This window comes from Polyodon spathula, chromosome 8 (assembly GCF_017654505.1).
Source record: "Polyodon spathula isolate WHYD16114869_AA chromosome 8, ASM1765450v1, whole genome shotgun sequence".
Classification (NCBI taxonomy): Eukaryota; Metazoa; Chordata; class Actinopteri; order Acipenseriformes; family Polyodontidae; genus Polyodon; species Polyodon spathula.
Window position 1 is genome coordinate 36,352,630 of NC_054541.1, and position 20,638 is coordinate 36,373,267.

Sequence of the window (20,638 nt, forward strand, 5' to 3'; positions counted from 1 at the left end):
TTATGTTGGTTTACATTTCTGATGGCAGTTTAATTGAATACATTTTTTCACTATCTTTAGAGATTGCTTTACCATTTAGTACTTTGTTTCATGTTATATTTTGTATATAATGCTGTGATGGGGTAGTGTTAGCAGTGAGACTCAGAGACCAGAAAGCTGCATTTTATTCACAATACAAAACCCAGCACAGCACTTTCACTGTCATTAATTCTAAACTAACACCCGTGATCATTTTTTTATACACCTGTGGCTGGAGTCTAATTAATCATTTATTCAATTTACGGCTCCAGCCACATTCCCACATGTTTTGACAGGGAGGAATTTGCCCCCTTCTCTGCCACCAAATATTCCCCACCCACACATTACACTGGCAGTGCTTCTGCCCTGCCACAAATGTATAACAATAGAGAGAAGATGTTTGATTTATTTTTACTACTTAGCCACGGACTGTGAATTTACATCCATTTTATTAAGTACCTTTACACTCAACGAATGAATTAATTTGCAAAATCAGAGCAAATGAAAAAGGCAGGTTTAAATAATCAAATTTTAATTAAAATGGGGTATGTTCTTGATTAGGTAATGTTTACATGTTGGAGTATATTCAAAATTGCCTTAAATCTGCAAAAAAAATAGATTTGGTGGCACTGTTTTCTTTTTGATTAACATACAAAGTGTAACTGTTCCTTTCACATTGTAAAGAGAATGAAAAATAAAAGCTTTGCTGAATGCTAATATGGACACATTTGCATGTGCAAATTACATTTGGAAAATGTTTTCTAAACCTTTCAACTGGAACAGAATGAAATCAAACTTGCTTTTACTTAGATACGTTTATTGCACACCAGATTGTAAAACTGTTTGCACTGCATCAAAACAGTGAAGAATATATGTATTAACAGGTATTGCATTATCATGTTATTCTTTCATTATGCATCATCATCACATGTAAACTTGTGTAAGCTGTACGTAAAAAATAAACCCTTTACAGGACGAGGAAAAAGATGGACACTGTAGTTTAAGCATCTCTTTGAGGGTAGAATTTGCAAAGCTGCCGGTGTCATAACCTCATATCTCAGAAGTCATTTAGCTAATGACTTCATGTTAGCAGGGTTATAAAGCTCTTGTTGTACATGTCTTGATGACCATGACCTTCTCTTCTGATATTGAGTGTGACTTTTTAAGTTTCAGCTGTATAGAAACTAATTCTTAATATACAGCTGTCATTTGGGATTTTCTCAGTAAAGTTAAATTGCATTTTAGCCATATCTTTGATACAGACCATACACTTTAACATAGTACTAATTTAAAGTTGGTACACAGCTGCATTCTATGAGTGAACATTGACCCTTTAAGTGCCACAGACCACTGTAGTCACTTTCAACTTTCAAACATTACTTTACAGCAGGTACACTGTTTGTCTATGATTCTTTCAAATTTCCATTATTGGTGGTGACAAGTAGAAATTGACATTTTCTCCAACCTCCAGACATATTAGTGACGCCGATTTTTAAAAACCGTTCAGTCTGATGTGACATCCCCCTCAGATGATGCCCCAGGCATGCTTTGTTTTTATTCACAAAAAAATAAAGGAATAAATCCATACTGGCAAAGGAAACCGCAAAAGTTGATTTGACACATTTGAAGCCCAGAGACTGCAGTTGTTCCCAAAGCTTAATTTGCAAGACATGTTAATAGTTTGTTTTGATTATCGCTGTTTTGTTTTAGTTTTGGCATACTACAATATTGCAGTTACTGTTATTCGTTTTTTTTTTGTTTGTTTGTTTTTCAAAGAGCTGTGTGCTGTTGTTTTTGAAAAACAGTACACTTTAGAGAGAGTGAATGCGAATCCAAAGCAAGTGCTATATCTGTTGAAAGTATAATTGGCATATAAACATATAGAATATTGAATGATTGTTCGTGGTATATGTTTTTTTATTCACTGCAGGAGGATGTCCCAGTAAATCACGTGTCCCGACAGGGGCAACTGGTTTTATGTAAGGACGTACTGTTAATGGGAATAAAAAACGTGTACCGGTGCACTGCACTTATAACGGACTTCTCGGGACAATGGAAATCAGTACTTTATAAACAGTGTAGGAAACACAATTCGAAGTGCCATATGTAACTGTGAACATAACTACCTTAAATATATACAATACAAGACAGCTAACTGAGGAAGAACCAGAATTTATTAATTGTACAAAACACTCCCCTGTGGGCCGTACAGTGTAATAAGTAAGACCATTTTATAATAGATGAATGAAGGCTATATTTGCATCCTGAGCAATCGTCCTCCATCACCTTTTCACCTTTTCCTTAAATACATTATTTTTTGCAGTTCATTATCTACCGAGTTTAATATACCATTCCTGAATTATCAAAAAGAATTATATTTAAGATTCTTTAATACTGACTTGATTTACATTATTATTATTATTCGTAAAATTTACTCGCAATTGGAAACTTAACCCCCATTGATTGTCTTACATCGCCACATAAACCCTAGATGGAATTATTTTCCTTTAACTCACCAAAGCCCATCTATTTTGTTTTCAAAAAATGTCAGGATCATTCGCATCATGACCGACATGCCACTAAACTGTTTCGCAGATAGTACAGGTGTTATTTGGTGCTATGGAGTCCTTGTGATAAAATGTACTGCTTAAATCTGTAAGGTAACTTAATGACCCAGTAAAGCTGTTGCTGAAGGAGAAAACATATTACATGCATTGCAATTACTGCATTGACTTATTTAAAAACACTTTTTTTTATGTACCTGTACACCTTCTACTGTAAAAGTTAAATTCACATAGTTTTTGTGCATTGGTATCCAGTGCAGCTACTGCTGTGCTTACGCTTTATGCTTTGATTCTTTTATACGACCATATAAGTTTGCTTTATTGTGATAAAAACTATTATAAGGCAATTCAACAATCAAACTAAACTTTTACAGCTAGTAAACCGTGGGCTTGGGTCCAAGTAAAGTGACTGTAGACTAGAATGACGTGCCCTCGGGAGCCTTGGGACTTTCGTCTGAGCTGATGTGCGGGCGGGAACAATCGACTTCAACCCTAATCAATTAAAACTGCCAGAGCCAAAAAAAAAAAAAAAAAAATTTACAACCGTGTCTCATGAGTCGACAGGATTTTTTTTAATATAATAATTAGGAAGGTCAAAAGAAGTCGATATAGCAGCATCTTATTGTGTGGTGCCTGATATATTGATGAACTTAAAGCAGGGTGGATTAGCTACATGTTCTCATTTTGTATCAATTAATTTAAATTGTCATGATGTCTAGAATATTATGTAACAGAATGACATTGGTGTGCGGCTAATTTACATTAAGTTAGTCACAATATCAAATGGCTATTAATATGCAGAGGATTTACAAGTACAGTGGGACTGTATAACATACTGAAACATAGTGATCTCATATTGTTAACAGTTTACATCCATAATTGTAAACACTGTCACATTATATATAATAGAACAAGAAAGGAACATGGTTATAAACTATATCATTAGACAGAAGACGTCTAGTTTTATACAGTAGTTTTTTCTTTTTTTTGTATAACCTTGCTTCCAGGAAGAAGAAAAAAAAAATCAAGCTGGCATTTGTGATGGACCAGGTTTACAAGATTTAGGACAGTAAATCAGGATCTGCTTCTGTGTTTTGTTTTGTTTCTAAGGGCTTAGTACTGGAATAATGTTATCAGTAGAGCCCCTTGGGTCATATTTAACTGCCAATAAATAATCTTCCTAAAACCTGAACCTTTCTATTGCTAAAGTTATTATTAGTATTATTATTTTTGTTTTTAATGACACAAATGTCAAACTCTGCTTGGAGGCCTGAATGACCAGTGCATTAGTCCCACTTCAGTCCAGAGTGCAGCTTTTCTGTGTCTTATTCTAACAGAGTGTGTTTTGTTCCACTTTTGACCAAGGACACCTGATTCTTCCACTGCAACAAAGTGCCACTTTTCTTTGTTGAAAAGGTAGATTAGAGTAAAGGTGAACCTTGGAGACTAATACCCTTTCAACACTAACCACTTTTAAGCAGGCTTTGAGGCGGCTTAGCTCTTTTTGTGGAGTGTAAATGCAGCCATCCTAGCTGTTCTAAAAGTGGCCTGCCCTAGAGGGGGGCTCTGCCTCTGCTTTGGTCTGTTTTTTGCTCTACTGTGAATGGTCTGATGTTGTCAGGCACGCTCTACAGTTCAGGGGCTATGAGTGTACATACAGGGCCAAAGCCATCTTAAGTCTGTGCTTGGGTTTAGCAGGTGTCTTAAATGATACAGATCTTTAAGTCTGATCAACCCTATGCTAGCTCAGGTCTGAGTTGCACTGTAAGTGTAAAATGCATCTTAAAACATTTTCAAAATACATTACTTTGACATGTCAAACCTGTTTTTGATTAAAAATAAAAATATCCTAGAACCTGAAACCAATGAGCCAGTATCAACCATGTATTTCTTCTGCAGTCAACCTGAACATGAAGCATTGTCAGTAAAAAACACAGTGCTAAATTAAACGCAAACACTAAACACTAATCCTGTAATTGTGTCTGGTGTATTTAAAGGGCCAAGACCTACAAAAGACTTTGATATGATATGATATTATGCAGTTTTGTCATTACTGTTTTCATGTACACATATAGTCCATAATATTTTTACAAAATTAAAAATGGGTTTAATTTCAAAATAAAACTCAGTAGAGCCAACTTCCAAAGTCTTGTGTACTGGCCCTATACAAGTCTACACAAAATATGCTTGTTATTAGGAGAATGTAAACTTGGAAGGCTTGGTCTTGTTATGGTATTATAGAGGAGTACATTTTGCATATACCTTGTTCCTGCAATGTAATGGTTCCCACTGCGTTTGTTTCTCTTTTCTGTTTCAGACCAGAAAGATTTCTCTGTTGATTGTGGGCTTTTTTTAATGGCTCAGGCTGAATGATAAAAAGACTGACTTCATACACCCGGAGATACATCTGGTGATTCAAGCATTTGTTCCCTATTGATCACAAAAATATCTCTGTCTTACCAGAGGCAAATGCTATTCACTTAACCATTTTTTAAAACCTTTAATTGAAGCGTGACTTAGCTGAGAGAATAAAGCTGCCTAAGACTGAAGACCCATCAGAAATTTACTAAGCTGGCTCGAAACTAAATAACATTATTTGTTTCAGAATGGCTTCTCCGCAAAGGCAAGAAAATGAATAGCTCTATTTAGATGCTGCCAGCTGAAAGAGGTAGCTTTGTATTGCTTGCTTTATTGTCAGAACATTCTTAGAAGATCAATGTGTTATATGGATGCACATTCCTGACCCTATACTGTGGAAGAGTGAGCTGGTTGATTCATACATTTTACTATTAAATCTTTCACATATAGAAAATTAAATGTATTGGAGGGCTTTCCACTATATTACAGGAATTTAAGACCAAGTAAGTTGATGACTTTTATGTAGTTTCTTATTTATTGGCCTGATTTATATAAACTAGGTTGTACAGTAGCAGTATATACTACTGCAGTAATGTTTTTTGTATAACTGTTTTACAGCAAAATGTCAGTCTCTGCAGTATTAAAATAGCAAAGGGATCATGTTTAAGGCCCTGTGTAGATCACGATTTTTACAATATTCTTAAGAAATAAAAATAAATTCTTTCATACAAAAAAAAAATCACATTAACAAAACTGTACAGATCTGCTGTGTGCCTGTGTGTACTATTTGCAGTATACATACTGCTGTGCAGTGATTCTGTCATGTGACTATATGCAATCTATGCAGGAAAGCAAAATACTACACACTGTAACAAGAAAATAGATGTCTCTAAAAAAGCTAAAAATGTATCTGCAGCAGGTCACGTAAAGCATTATTCAGCAGGAGTTTTACACAGCGATGGATGTAAGCTCTTCTGTATGTCCTGCAACGTTACTGTAGCTCACTATCGTGAATCGGCTGATGACAGGCATTTAGATTCAAGTATTCACCTAAAGAGAAAGGCGGAAATCCAGAGCAGTACTGAGACTGCTTTACTTGAAAAGAAACAAAAAACCGGTGACTTCCATGATCTAATAATCCACTGAAAACCATGAAGCACGAAACTCGTTAAATTTAGACGTGACAGGGGCGTTTGTTTGCGCAAATATCCCTCTTGAAGAATTGGACAACCAAAAGTAAATTCTTCAGACTGAGCGTAGCAAATGGTGGAGTGATTCCTTCATCAGCCCAGCTGAGACATGAATACTTACCTAAAGTTGCAGAGTATCACAAGCAGGAGATTATGGAATTGGTAAAACAGTCTGGCTGCTTGTCAGGGTCACTGAAGAGTCGACTGATTTGGTTTTTATTTTTATGATCTAAAAAAATAAAATCAACACAATTTTCTAACAATGAAATCACTTGAAAATTCTATGAACAAAACTTCATTCTTAAATCTTGTAAAGTTGAATATTTTACAATATGTACAGTTTTTGTGTAGGACTAACCATTTTCAAGAAAATCGTGATTGAAATGTTCATAGCTGTGTGCATAATACCTGTATCAACCTTTACACCTAATTCGATTATTTAAACTTCTTTTGCCAACAGAATTTAACATCTGTTGCTAGCAATACCTACTATCATTAAGTAGAGCTAGCTTCCCTTATTAATAAACTGAGGAGTGAGTATTAATTGAGATAATTTCAGTTTTCAGTACATGGTGAGAAATTATGGTGCAGCATGGGACACATTTATGTATATACAGTGTGTATATATGTGTGTGTGTGTGTGTGTGTGTATCGTAATGTATATATCTTAATATATTATCTTATGATCACTAACTGTAGCGGAGATCGTTCCTTCTCTCTTCTAAAAAGGGTAAAAAATGTCCTCCGATCCAGCATGACTCAAGAGCATCTCAGTGCTTTGTCCCTCTTGAGCTATAAGAATTAAATTGCCAGGTCTTTCAATTACGATGACATCATTCACGACTTCGCCACAGCTAAAGCTAGGAAAAAAATGAGTTTGTTTGAAGAAATTACTGTAGTCAGTGATTTTATGTTTGATGAATTTACCTTGAGTTGAATAAATTTATTAATTTTACATAGGTAAATAAGTAAATATGTTTGTTTGACTTCATATTTTTTTTTTGCAATTTGTAATACATACTTAGGCCCTTTCCTTCTATTAGCCTTAGGCCCCTCATAACCCTAATCCGGCCCTGTGTACACATTCCGCGAAATATGGTACTTTACCTGTGACACTGCCGTGAATTTTAAAGAACATTTCCTCAATTTTCACTGGGCCTTACTCATGTTAAATGCAACAAGCTGATGTTTAACACCGCCTGAACCTAGGTAATCATGGGAGGCTTACTGAAAGTATTAGGGTTTAACATTCAGTTTTATTTGTGTACTGAATTTTCAGAAAAAAAACACTTTCACATCCAGAGAAAATGACCAAGCAGTGCTTGTTGCCATGTGCTGTGCCATACACAGTAGATGAGGCTTCTCTTTTTTCATTATGTTCAGAATAAACATTGAAGCTCTTTGCCTCGACAGTTAATGAAACCATTATAATCCATTTTCTCTTTTTGCTGAAGCTCCATTTACTTCAGGCAAAACTCTCCTCCCTCCATTGTCCTTGCTAAATGGCATTTATTCAAATCACAATAGTTATTATTTGTAATTGCCCAAGTGATATAATAAAATAATTTCACTCTGGTTACTAAGCAGCTGCACTAAATTGCCAGCCAGTACGTATGTTGGAAATATGCTAGTCTAATTAGCGAGATATTAAGTGAAAAAGCACCATTCAGAGGTACAGCTGTCTAGCTGTTATTACAACAAGCGCAATAAAAGATGCTGCTTTATGAACCTAATTGTAATAGATTCATTTGGGGGCCAAATAGAGATTCACCGATCTTCTTTGTCTTTTTCTTCTTCGTCGTCGTCTTCTCATCATCCACCCTTTTCAATGACACAGCAAATCTTTTTACTAGTAAACATGCTATATGGAGATGTACTTTAAAACAGTAGATTCAAAAGCGCTGTCTGAAGTAATGGCAGCTTGCGACACTAAGTGCAATAATGAGTGCTTGTAACTTTCTTGTGTGTTGTTCCAAACTTTTAGTCATGTCATGCTTCGGGTTCTCCAGTTCTTTTCATACAGTTCATCTTCTGTGCTTTTTGGACGTTCCTCTCAGGTACCAGTGCAGTAAAAAATAAATAAAGCACAAATTGCTCCCCCCCCCACCTGTATGCGATAACCTAAAAGCTTTTACATTTTTAACTGATCTACATTTAAATCTACATAAAGGTCTTGGAAAGAAATACTTCTGAGTAGTTACCAAGTTGTGTTTTTTTATTTTTTATTATTGGAAGCCCACAATTATTTACCTTTTCTTTTAACCCCATATTATTGTAATATATTTATACACTAAAATATAAAAAACAAACAACAAAAAAAAACACTTTTTTAGCGTGCATGGGGGAAGGCAGCAGCAGGGCTGGTAGGTGACCTAAGTTCAGTAAACATGTCACATTTGATGTATTTCTGGCAGAATGTATATTATTATTTGTTTATTTAGCAGACACCTTTATTCAAGGTGACCCACAGAGACTAAGGTGTGTGAACTACGCATCAGCTGCAGAGTCACTTACAACAACGTCTCGCCTGAAAGACGGAGCACATGGAGGTTAAGTGCCTTGCTCAGGGTCACACAGTGAGTCAGTGAGAGCTGGGATTTGAACTGGGGACCTCCTAGTTACGAGCCCTTTTCTTTAACCACTGAACCACAACTTTTGAAGCACAGTCCATATCACCAGTGTGCTTGCAGCTCCAGTTGTGGAGCTAGAGGTTTTAGCTTCTTACCAAAAGAGAACTGTTTGCAAAGGTTTTTATTATTCAAGTCCAGTAACAGTGGGTGTGAATAGTTATTTAAAATAATAATTTAAAATTGTAAATGCTAAATACCTTCCATAACAAATCGTGTTAATGCTGAACTAAATTAAATCTATACTGTCTTTTACCCTTTTGATTACGATGAAGAGCTTACTGCTTCAAGACAATGAAGAATGGGTATGCCTGGAGAGCTGTTTGACAGCTAGTAGGCTGCCATCTAGTGTAGTTATTAGGAACTGGTCTTTGGAGTGGCACGGGGCCTTGTAAGTTTGTGTGACACAAGGTGCTAACCATAATTCCTTTTTCACAATGCCACATACTGTACTTTCCCCATGCATATTTCTGTGAACTGATTAATTTAATTTAGAACTGCAAAGGCTTACGAAGGAGTTAGTAAAAAATAAACTAACAAAGTACGAGTGAGACATATGTCTGGTTTACTGTGCAGTGGTTAGTTGCGTAAAAAAAGCACAAGGTTTAGGATTGCTGATTTCAGAGGTCAATAGGAAAAACCTTTTAAAACAAATCTAGGTTATAGGGAGGAGAGGTATATAGGTAAGCTGTAAGTGGGCTGTTTCAGTACAGCCACTCATTGTCATCTGTGATTTCAAGCTTATAAAATGACTTGTAAAATAAAATATTAGTGAGACTACAAGCTTTTTTTCAGCCAGTTGGTTTGTCCAGGTCATTTTATAATATGACTGCCTTGAAAGGACGATCGTTTCTTCAGTCTTTGTATTAGCTGCTCTATTTCTCAATAGCCTAAAGCAATTTGAAATATTAGGTGCTAAATTGCACCACATGTGCAGAATATCGATATTTTAAAATTATTTTTGAAGTTTGCAGATTCTAACGCTGCAAATATTGGGAAAAGGAGGCTAGGAGATTAATTGAATTCCAAGTGGGAACAGGAGATGATGGATTACTAAATTTGAAGTTGCTGTTATAAATACCGTAACTTATTTTCAGACTAATAAAGTACAGGTACATTTTCTTTCCTGTTGGCTTTGTTTTTTTAAGCTTTCTGTTGTAAACATCAGCAAGACTAATATAGAGCTAAAGAGATTAACATCTGCCGGTATAGATCATTAAAAATGATACTACAGTGAGCATTAGAAAAAAGACACTAGGACAATTCTGTATCCTTGAATTTCAGTTTTTTCTGTCTTTAGCTTGGCTTCTGGTTAACCATGCCAGAACTGAGCAATATATCAGTCAGTGAAGTAAAACATATGCACTGTTAAAATGGAACACATGACTCTGCATGCGTTCGGTAGTGACTAAGTGGACATATGCCGCCATCTGACATGTTGGCATGGGTTGTCAATGCTTCACTGGTAGTAATAGTAGCGTAGTGTGCAAGGTATATTTGTACTTGGAGTACTTTAAATTGTAAAAATAAAATACCATCTTTGAATTCAAGTCATGTAGAACCCAGCCTCTCTCGAAATAATCAGACTAGACAGCGTTTCTAGTGAATACAAAGAAACAGTTTCATTAAAAATAAAACTAAATAAAGGAAAAATTAAAGGCGCAACAACTAAACTAAAATAATACAGAAAGGAAGAATTAACTAAACTAAACAGTACAGAAAACCCACTTCCGGTGGTTGATCAGCGATCCAACGCAATCTATGGGAGATTCCCTTAAAGGTTATGACTATTTAAGACGAAGGTTAGTCTTAACAGGGGTATTATTATTAACACAACTATTTATTTTTGTTAATATTTGATAATCAAAGCATCATTAAATCAGTCTCATATATATGTTTTGGTTCAGAAGGCAATTCTCACTCTTGCGAGATAAAAATGCTCTCTGCGTCCAGACAACCTATCAAGAATTGTCTATTACCAGGACAGCTAAATTTGGATTCTAGCCTTAAACGCAGAATGATAATTGCCTTGTAAAACCCACATCAATTTATATAAATCACATGTAGACAATTATTATTGTTCATTAACTCAAATCATGAATTGAAAGCAATAATACTTTTCTTACATTCTACTTAAAACAAAACGTTAATTTTACTTTAAGGTCTGCTTGTTCTTGTGTTCAGAAGAGGATAAAAACGCTACGTGTGGAATACTTAATGGACATTCGCTGCCTCCTCCAGTGTCTTCAACAATACAGGCGCTCGAAGGTTCTCCTGCTGGCAAGGAAAGGCCCAGGTTTCGGGGTCTGCTTTCCTCGTGTTTCGTCTCCACTTTAGGGTACGAAACAAATGCCTTTGCAAAGAACAAGAGTCATTAACTATTTAGGTATTCCACTGAAACAGCAGTTCCTCCACTAATATGTGCACTCTTTGTCCGGTTATGTCTGGGATATGTCACCGCAATTCTCTGGCACTACTAGCTCAATAAATTGAATATATTTCAATTTATGTTGACTTCAAATGTTCATTCAACTGTTTTTCCTGTGATCAGTCGGGGCTAAGAGATTTCATTACAAGTACTTTTAGGATTTTAGATGTCTTACACGGTGGACTCCCACACCAAGGCAAACACTAGAATAATTCTCGTATTAGAGTGTCCGAAAACAGTATCTCTGTTCTAGTTGGTTGCAGGCTGGGTCTTCAGCTTGTGTTTGAGTGTTGCGCTCATGCTTTAGTTATCTTCTCTTTACCCCTGTGATTGGGTAGTTGGTTATTTTGTCCAGTGCCTGAGTCCACGTGGAGTGCTTCCCATTGGTTGTTCTTGTTGTGAGATGGCTCGTCGTTCTTAATTGGTCCGCTATTTCGCCCCCTGTTGGCTAGATTTATGAGATGGACTGTTTTCTGTCCTAGGTGTCAAACTACCCAAAACTGTGGCTTGTACCCTCTGCAAGATACTGACGGCGCGAAGTTACATTCAGCTGATGGTGGAGATAAGCCATTTATCTATTATTTAGTTTACAGCTCTTTTAAAAGCATTCTTTGTCAGTAGGGGAGTTTGTGACCAGAACAAAAGTAGACACAGTGAATGGCTTAGGACCCCAACCTTGTATATTTCAATGGTGTTCATTTCATACACAGAATGGTAGTATCATTATAATTTTTGAAAATAAAAAGATTTTGAATTGCATCTTGGCTTCTGTGCTTAACCTTGTGAACACTAGTTGTTGTCTACTAAACGAAGGCTCAGCTGTTAAGTGTTAAGAGTAGCAGTGATTTACAGTGGTGGAGTCTTTTTCCTATGTCAGCAGGAATTGCTTCCGAGCAAGTTTAAAATTGCCATATCTCATGACTCCTTGAAGACCGTGGGATATCCTTCCATGCAATTAAACTTGAATCGCTTACCTTAATATTCATACCAACTCGAAACAAGAGAATCCTTAGTCAAAGTCCATGCTTTTCGTCGCTCAGAGTGTGGCGAAAATGGTATTTCTTTCATATCCGTAACAACACAGTTCCAACACAGGCTGAGAATACATTATTTTCAGATTGCATTCTAATTTCAGAATGATAAAAGCATCAAATCATGTGTCTGCATTTTTTGTATATACATTGTATATGTGATAGGAAACACAGAGAACGTGAAAAGGCAGTATCTGTGTTTTGTACTGAGACGGGTAATGTGCCTTCACTGAGGCACACATTACTAACAATTCTTCTCTTGTTGACAAGTTGTTTGTATTGTTATTTATATTTATGTACAATAAAAATATTTTTTTCTTTTTGTCTTATTTTATTTTTTGTCTATAATACAGTTGTTAGTGAGTGGCACTTACTGCAAAATATGCAGGATAGAAAGTTTTTATTAACAAAATGTTAATTTAAAAATCATTCTGGAAGTTCTAAGAAATAAAAAATAAAACTGTATTTATAAAAACGTGTTTTGTGTCAGCAACGTGATAAATCATAGTGTGACATTTAAGTGTTCTAACATCCACAAAATTGGGGTAATCTCACACAAATGTAGATGTTGCATTTTTTAATTTAAATGAAACAGAGATATGTCAAGAATTGTGTTATTTTCTCCAGTTGTAAATTACACGCCTTCTAGACCATTCAAAGAGTACTATTCTAATTATTACTAAATGTCATTTCAAATGTTTGCATGAAAACACCAGCAAAATTTCAGTGGAACGATAGAGTTCTTAAAAAGGAGGAGAGCACAATAAGGAGTTTTACAGCATGTGTCTTTTTATTCCAGTTGTTGTTAGCAGTAGGGAGTTCTGTCTTGTTTTTTAATTAGTGTATGTGTTGTTTTTAAATAGACATTGTAGCCAGGCTTTGTTTTGTTTTAATTAGGTCAGCCAGGGTGTCCTCGGCTCACCGTGCACCAGCGACCCCTGTGGTCGGGCCTGCCTGTAAGCTGCCCAGAGCTGCGTTGTCCTCCAGCACTGTAGTTCTGAGCTGGCTGCATGGCGAGCCTGCAGTGTGTAAAGAAGTGGGCGGCTGACGGCACACGCTTCGGAGGACAGCATGTGTTTGTCTTCACCCCTCCCGAGTCAACGCAGGGGTGGTAGCGGTGGGCTGAGCCTAAAAAAAATAATAATTGAACATTACTAAACTGGGGAGAAAACAATAAATATAATTGGCGACCACTAAGTTAATTTTATTATTATTTTTTTAATCTGTTTTGTCAATTAATCTTGTTAAATGCGAAGGACCCCCCCCCCCAACACACATTTGTACATTAATAAAACTAATAGATGTCAACGTTGAAAATACAATCAAAAGCTGTATTTTAATGGTATGCTGAGTGAAAGAAAAAATATAGTAATTTATGCTCATGGCAGGCACCTCTAAGCAGCCCACAGACCTAGTGCATTTAACAACATCACTGTGTTTAGTGTTTGGTACTTATGCTGCGGCATTGTTAATTTCCAGTGCCCTATAATACACCCACGGAAGCCAAACAGCAGCGCCTAAATGTGTTTAATGACTCCCACACTTTTATTCATTCCATATGCTGTTTTATGAGATATCCACCTGTGTTCAATGATATTGGTGCAATTTGCCAGAAGGAATCCAGCTCCCAGCTGCACTGGGATGTCAGTCTGTGTTCTTTAAATTACTGATTTTCTGGCCTGATGGTTCAGATGTAAAAAAGCATACCCCACCTTTACAGAAACCATGGAGGACCGTATTGTGTTTTTGTGTAGTTTAGTGTGCATAGAGCCCTGCCTTCCATTGAGAGGATTTTCCATGTCTGGAGTTCAGTTTAAATGCCTGGTGGTTATTTCACTGAGAGGTCACAGGACCATATTTAACTGTGACTGACTGTAATGCTATTTTGTGAGAGTATTTTTTATTGATATGGATTCGAAATTCTGTAGACAATTAGATTTATAGGCCTCAGGCTTCAACATCTGTTTTCTAATGATGAATAATTAGATGCTGTCTACAATAATCACAAGCAGTCATTCTTAATAAAATTTAATTGTCTCTGACTTAAAGGGTTGCTGTTTGTTTTGTAATGTCACTCCAGGGGAAACAACAGTTCTTGACGTACAGTAAATATCCCAGCACATCTATAAAATGCCTTGAGCTAGTTATGCTAATTCTTTCTTCGATACCTTGAATCACAGATTTTTCCATACACATGCAGCCTTCATACCGATGCCCTCCCGTCATCGGTGACTGAAATAATTCCACCCAGTAATGCAGTTCATAAAAAGGGTTTTAAACTGGTGATACTTACTCTTGCAGGAGGATGGTTTTGGTCCATCAGAGAAGCAGTGTGTTCTAATCCAACCTGCTTTTGGGCTTTTGTGTCATTACTCTCAAGATGCAGAGAATTTCACAAGGAGCAGGTGTCATTAATCTTAATCTTCCTTCATTTCAGCATCAACCAAACTCTCTTGGGATGCTATGATAACTAAATATTCTGAACGACTGTAGCATTCCACTTTGCTAAAAAGAAAAATTAAGATTGCTTCTCCATAGACAATTAGGACAACCTACTGCTGCTTGTTACCATGTACCATGCTCTGCCCTTTTTAAATTGGCAGGGATGGGGTTAATTTCCCCTACCTGCCTGGGTTTATTATGTTCAGGTGGCTGGGGTTGATTAGTTGATTAAATGATTAACTTAATTAACGATCAATCAGCGCCCAGCCACCTGACATAAAAGGAGGCCTCTGCTTCTTATTTGGGAGGAGGGAGCTGAGGAAGCAGGTTGGTGTTTTGTTTGTATGTTTGAATCCAGTGAAGGCATTGTCCAGCCTGGAAATTGTTATTTTTGCTTTTTGTCTTGCTTTATTTGTGTTTAAATCCCTTTATTTTGGCCCTTGTGCCCTTTCATTTTTGTGTTTATTTATAATAAAATAGTTATTTTTTTGAACTACAGGGTGTCTCTGGGCCTCTATCCACTCGACAGCCTGCCACATACCATAATTCTGTTATTCCTGTAACAAACTAAACAGACTTCTCTCCAGTTATCTCTTGTAATCCCTTTTATTAAAGATGAATCGTGTTTCCGGGCCTATTTCAGGTCGTGTTGAATTATTAGCGCCTGCAGAGGCTGGTAGTGAGATTTCTTAAGCAGATTTTCATGGTGTTAATTACAATTACAGAAAGGCCAGTCTGGCTCGGATGCTGTGCTTTGTAACAAGGTGCCTACTAAAGTTTCCTCCGATATCTACTTGTGTACAAGAGTTTTAGAAGATTTGGTGTGTTGTAATGAAAAAGAAGAGGCGTTTAAACAAATTGACGATGCAGGTGGTTCACTGAGTGTTTTAAAATTCTGTTTTGAAATTTAGCACAGTGAAACCTTTAATGGGGTGAATGGCAATTACAGCATTTTATTCGATGGATGTTTTTTATATATATATGCATTTGCATTTCCATGTTGGTTTTTTCAGCTTCAGCTACATCATTAAAATGTTGTTACAAATCATGATAACGTTCCCGAATAAAATGTACTTTGCATGGAGCTATTGGTCATTTATAAGGCTGTCACTGGACAGTTACTGTATTAAGAGAGCCATTTCAAAGCTTTATCATGCAGTAACAGTGTACAAGTGCAAGGTTTTTACTGATGAAAAAAGGCAAGCCAAAAGGGTCTACATACAGATTAACAATTCACATGTACCTGCTTATGCAGCATCACATAAGTAAAACAAGTACATTATTGAATACTGTGCCTATGGTTCATTCAACTGGGCATTTCATATTGCTTGTGCACCAGAAAATGTTTCCTTTTTCATGCATTACAATAAAAGTACAGCAGTTACCAATACATCTTAAGATATTGGTTTCATATTTAACATTATAAATATAAGGATTCATAGGATTTTTTGTTGGTCTACATTTGTACATTGTGCACAAGTTAAGTTTAATATTATTCAAAATAGCCATACTCTATGTAAAGGTTGTTTGGTGTCTTAGCAATATTTAGCTTAGCTTAGCAATATTTCTCAAAAGAAAAAAGGATACTTTGGTTATCTTTCTAATATAAGGTTCAAATGAGATATATGGGTCAATGATTACACCCATATTTCTCATTTCAGACCTCAACTTGAATGGAAAGCTGTCAACTGCAAAAACATCTGAATTTTTATGATTTAATTGATTTTTTGATCCTAATAGCATTACCTCTGTTTTATCAGAGTTTAATAATAAATCATTTTTTGACATCCATTGTTTAATATCAGCAAGACAGATAGTAAGGATATTTACAGTTGAGGTGTCACCTGTTTTATGGGATAAATATAATTGAGTGTCGACTGCATAGCAATGGAAAATCACCCAAAGGCAGCATGTAGAGGGAGAACAGCATTGGCCCAAGAACAGCCTTGAGGAACACCACATTTAAGGTCTGATAAAGCAGAGGAATCTTCGTCATTTTTAATATATTGAAACCCATTTGAAAGATGTCAAGCCACCAAGTTTTTTTATTTATTTAGGTCTTTTATGCAGTATGGAATGACTAAACTAGTTAAATGGTTTAGTGCACTCCAGTTCTCCGGTGTAAAACAATATACAATTGAATAATATATTCTTTAAATAGGTTATGGAAGTGCAGAGATACACATCTAACCCCATCACAGTATGTTTCTGCAAAGTCTGCCATGATGTTGCTACTTTCATGTATGAAGCTTACAGACAGTTCAATCGCTGTCAGTGTTGTTGACTAATTGGATTATAACAGTGCTGTCTGAAGCATTAATAGCAAGGAGCGTTAACACACATGGAGTATAAACTACTGTATAATAAATCACATTGGACATAGAGTCTGTGGATATTTGTCTTTAAATGTACCACACCCATTGACAGAAGTAACTAGTGTTTTTCAAACCATGGCTTTTATTTTTAGACTTGTCATAATTAAACTACTTTAGTGAGTGCGTTCTAGATTTGGTCTCACCTAGCTGAATCAGTTTTGCTTTATTGCCTTTGTTGAATGCATTCCACCAGGGTCAATTCTAGGAAAACCAAAAACCTCTACCCATACTGTGTATATAGGATTTCAATAGTCTGTTCATCCAGTCGGTAGTTCACAACCATTGAATGATATGGCCACGACCAAATGCTTCCAGACATTTTAATAGTCTGCTAAACTCCTGGACCAGGTGGCTTTGAATACAGCAATACATTGTTTTGAGTCTGACTAAATTGAGCCTGCATATCACCCCCATTCTGAAGTCTCTCACAAGAGTTTTGTTTAATAATATATTTATTTTTATATAGTGCCTTTCATAGTGGACCACCATCACAAAGCACTTTACATAGGTAGGCTGTGAACTGTGCATTGTATGCAGAGTCACTTACAGTAGGACATAGATTTAACATCTCACCCGTAGGATGGAGCACAAGGAGGTTAAGTGACTTGCTCAGGGTCACACAGTGAGTCAGTCAGTGGCAGAGGTGGGATTTGAACCAAAGACCTTCTGGTTTCAAGCCCTGGACTTAAACCACTGGTCCACAATACCTCCTAATGCAGAATTTCCTTTTATTGTAGGTTAATAAGTATTTAAGTTTTATTAATGCTGAAGGTCATTATCTTCACAAGCTGACAAGCAGTTTAGAAACATATTAAAGTAATTATAATTATCTATCGTAAGCCTACTTGCCCCTCGGTCCTGTTCCGTACCTTATAATTGTAGGCCAATCTAGGAGATGTTTTATTCGGGCATCTGTAATGCTAGATATATATATATATATATATATATATATATATATATATATATATATATATAGATATATGGAAGCACCATGGACTTGTGCCAGGTGAGATTCCCTGGTACCTGGGATTCAGGACTGTTTTAGCCAGTCACATGACCATTCACTGTTGACATATTGTATTGCACATTAACCTAATTCGTAAACTCCCAGGATCCTTATCGAAACAATGAGCCTTCCATCTCATATTATTTTGTTTGCTAAATCATTGTAAATGAAAAAAATAAGCATACAGGGCCATCAAAGCTTTATTGTTTCTAAGGTAAATGAGTAAATATATTCAAAACAGGGTCTGGGGGAATTTCATTGAACTAGTTTTGTTACATAAGATACTGTATAAGTAAGTACCATTTTGAACATATTGAAATAGGCATTGGGATGTGCATGTGCAAAAATGCATAACATATGCACACCAAAGGATGCTCTGAAAAATCTCACCGAACAAATCTTTTTCCACATTATATCTGTGCCTTGAAGCTCATTCAACACTGAAGATGAATGGAAAACATTAAGAGATTAATTTTTTATAACAGTGGAATGTCCATTGTTTAGTCAAAACATCTTGTTAAACTATTCCCTCAGTTTCTACAATCCTCCTAAGCTTTATTTATAAATCATTTAATGCCAAGTTGTTTGATTCACTGAAAGACCTTAAAATGTTGTATAGAGGATTTAAATACTGGATTGGACATTATATTGCTAACAACCACCATGACAAGTGGAGCCAGGCTTTTAATAATGGGTGTGCGTTGTTTTTAAATGATGTAAATATGTTTATATTGTCACTATGTTGTTTGCTTGCATGCTTTATTTATGCCAAGAAAGACTGAACATGCTGCCATTCATCTTTGCAAAAGACCATGTATGTCTGCATCCAAGTGAACATATAAACATGAAAAGATTAAGTGATTTACAAAAATAAATAAAAATGTATGGTTCATAATCAAATGTGAAAAGGTTACCAGTAGTTTATAGTTCATGATCAAATATGAAAAGGTTACCTGTAACTACAAATACTACAGATTATTTATGTCAACTGATTGCCCAAGACGGCATTTATATTAAGTGTTATGTTAAAATCAAGCACTGATTGTACTGAGAGCAACATATTCTTTTAACTACTTTTCTCTCAAATAACTTAAAAGCATTTGCAGTAAATGTTCCTATTTTCCCTACACTGTGTTCTCAAAATCTTTTTTTTTTTTCTTAAGGGAAATAACTTAATAAATTGTGATTTTAGTTTGTGATCTGTTTCCAACTGCCTTTAAAATGAACAGTAAAACAAATAATTGGATGTCAAGAAGTCAGTATGTAGTGTGAATGTCTTCTCAATATATAGGGTGAATTGTGTTTTCTACCGTACATTATTATCTACCATGGGGCTCTCAGCTATTTTATTGCATAGGGCTGCATTAATGTGGTCTTCCGAGACCCACTATATATCATAGGAGAGGTCAGTGGTGTTAAGTAATAAGACACCCCAAGGTGTGCCTTGTTATGAAATTACATACTACTAGATGCGGTGTTAAGCACAAGGCTAAACAGAGTGAAGTGTCTTATTGTGGCTGTAAAATTCCATAAGACAAAGCCGAGCAGAATAAGAAGACAAATGCTTAATAAAGGACACTGCTTGGAATCTTGTTCAGCCAATCAGGGTGCTCTGTTCACCCAAGCCATGCTATAATGAACATTATAATGAGAATGCTATTTCAGTTACTAATTTCAGTTATTTCAGAAATCGACATCATTAGCATGACTACAGCACAATCTGATTAATACGTTGCAGTTGCATAATCTATTGAGTGGTCTGTATCGCGGTACATTGATAAAATACTTGCATTTAGGAAAACCATAATTGTGAACGACAATGTCAGTTTCTGTTGCATATGTCTGTGTGATGAGCCGCTGTACTGACTGGTGTTCTGACGTCAAATCCCTGAAAGATAGATTTGTTTGTTCTTACAGGTTTATTCAGGAGACGGAACACAACATGGGATCTGGGCCAGCCAAGCAGTGCCAGCTGCGAACATTCCTCACTTATTACATCAATGATTTCTTCCTCAACCAAGTCCGGATTGAGATTAACAAAGAGATTGAGGCAGTGACCAAGGTGACCAACCCTCTGAAGATTCTCGCCAGCGCAGACACCATGAAGGTGCTTGGAGTGCAGCGGCCCCTCCTGCAGGTAAACACAATGACTTGCAGATACTGAACACTACTGGAGCTTTTCTTGTTGTGCACATCACTTGTTTGACACAAGTGTATTCTCCGAAGAATTGACAATACCTAACCGTGTATGTGGGCTTTTTATAGTAATTATTGAGAGAATTTAAATGTTAATTTATTCATCCACAAAAGTTACTGAATTAATTTTACTTGAAATATATAAAGCATTAAGTTGCTGTAACTCAATAAACAGATGTACTCATGCATTAAGTCATAACCTGATTATACAAAGAAACCAGCAGTTATTTACCAGTTTCACTGAGTTGTTAATTCTTCTGATCCATAACTAACTGTTGATAGTAATCAGATCTCAAGACACTGTACACTATACCGCTTTCAGTTTGTATTCTGGTACGGCAGTGCGAGAAAATGCTGGGTATTTTACATAAAGAGGAGTTCCTTTGTAGACCATCATTTTTGT

At 36.1% G+C, this 20,638-nt stretch overlaps 1 protein-coding gene across 4 annotated transcripts in view; it reads left to right on the plus strand.

Annotated features, from left to right (window-relative positions):
- The window catches only part of LOC121319875 (exocyst complex component 4-like), a 138,291-nt gene that overhangs the window by 69,640 nt on the left and 48,013 nt on the right, over positions 1-20,638 (plus strand). For all 4 annotated transcript variants that reach the window (XM_041257787.1, XM_041257789.1, XM_041257788.1 and 1 more), the window contains exon 11: positions 19,957-20,176. In XM_041257787.1, coding sequence (XP_041113721.1) covers positions 19,957-20,176 — 220 coding nt within the window. The remainder of the gene's footprint in view (positions 1-19,956; positions 20,177-20,638) is intronic.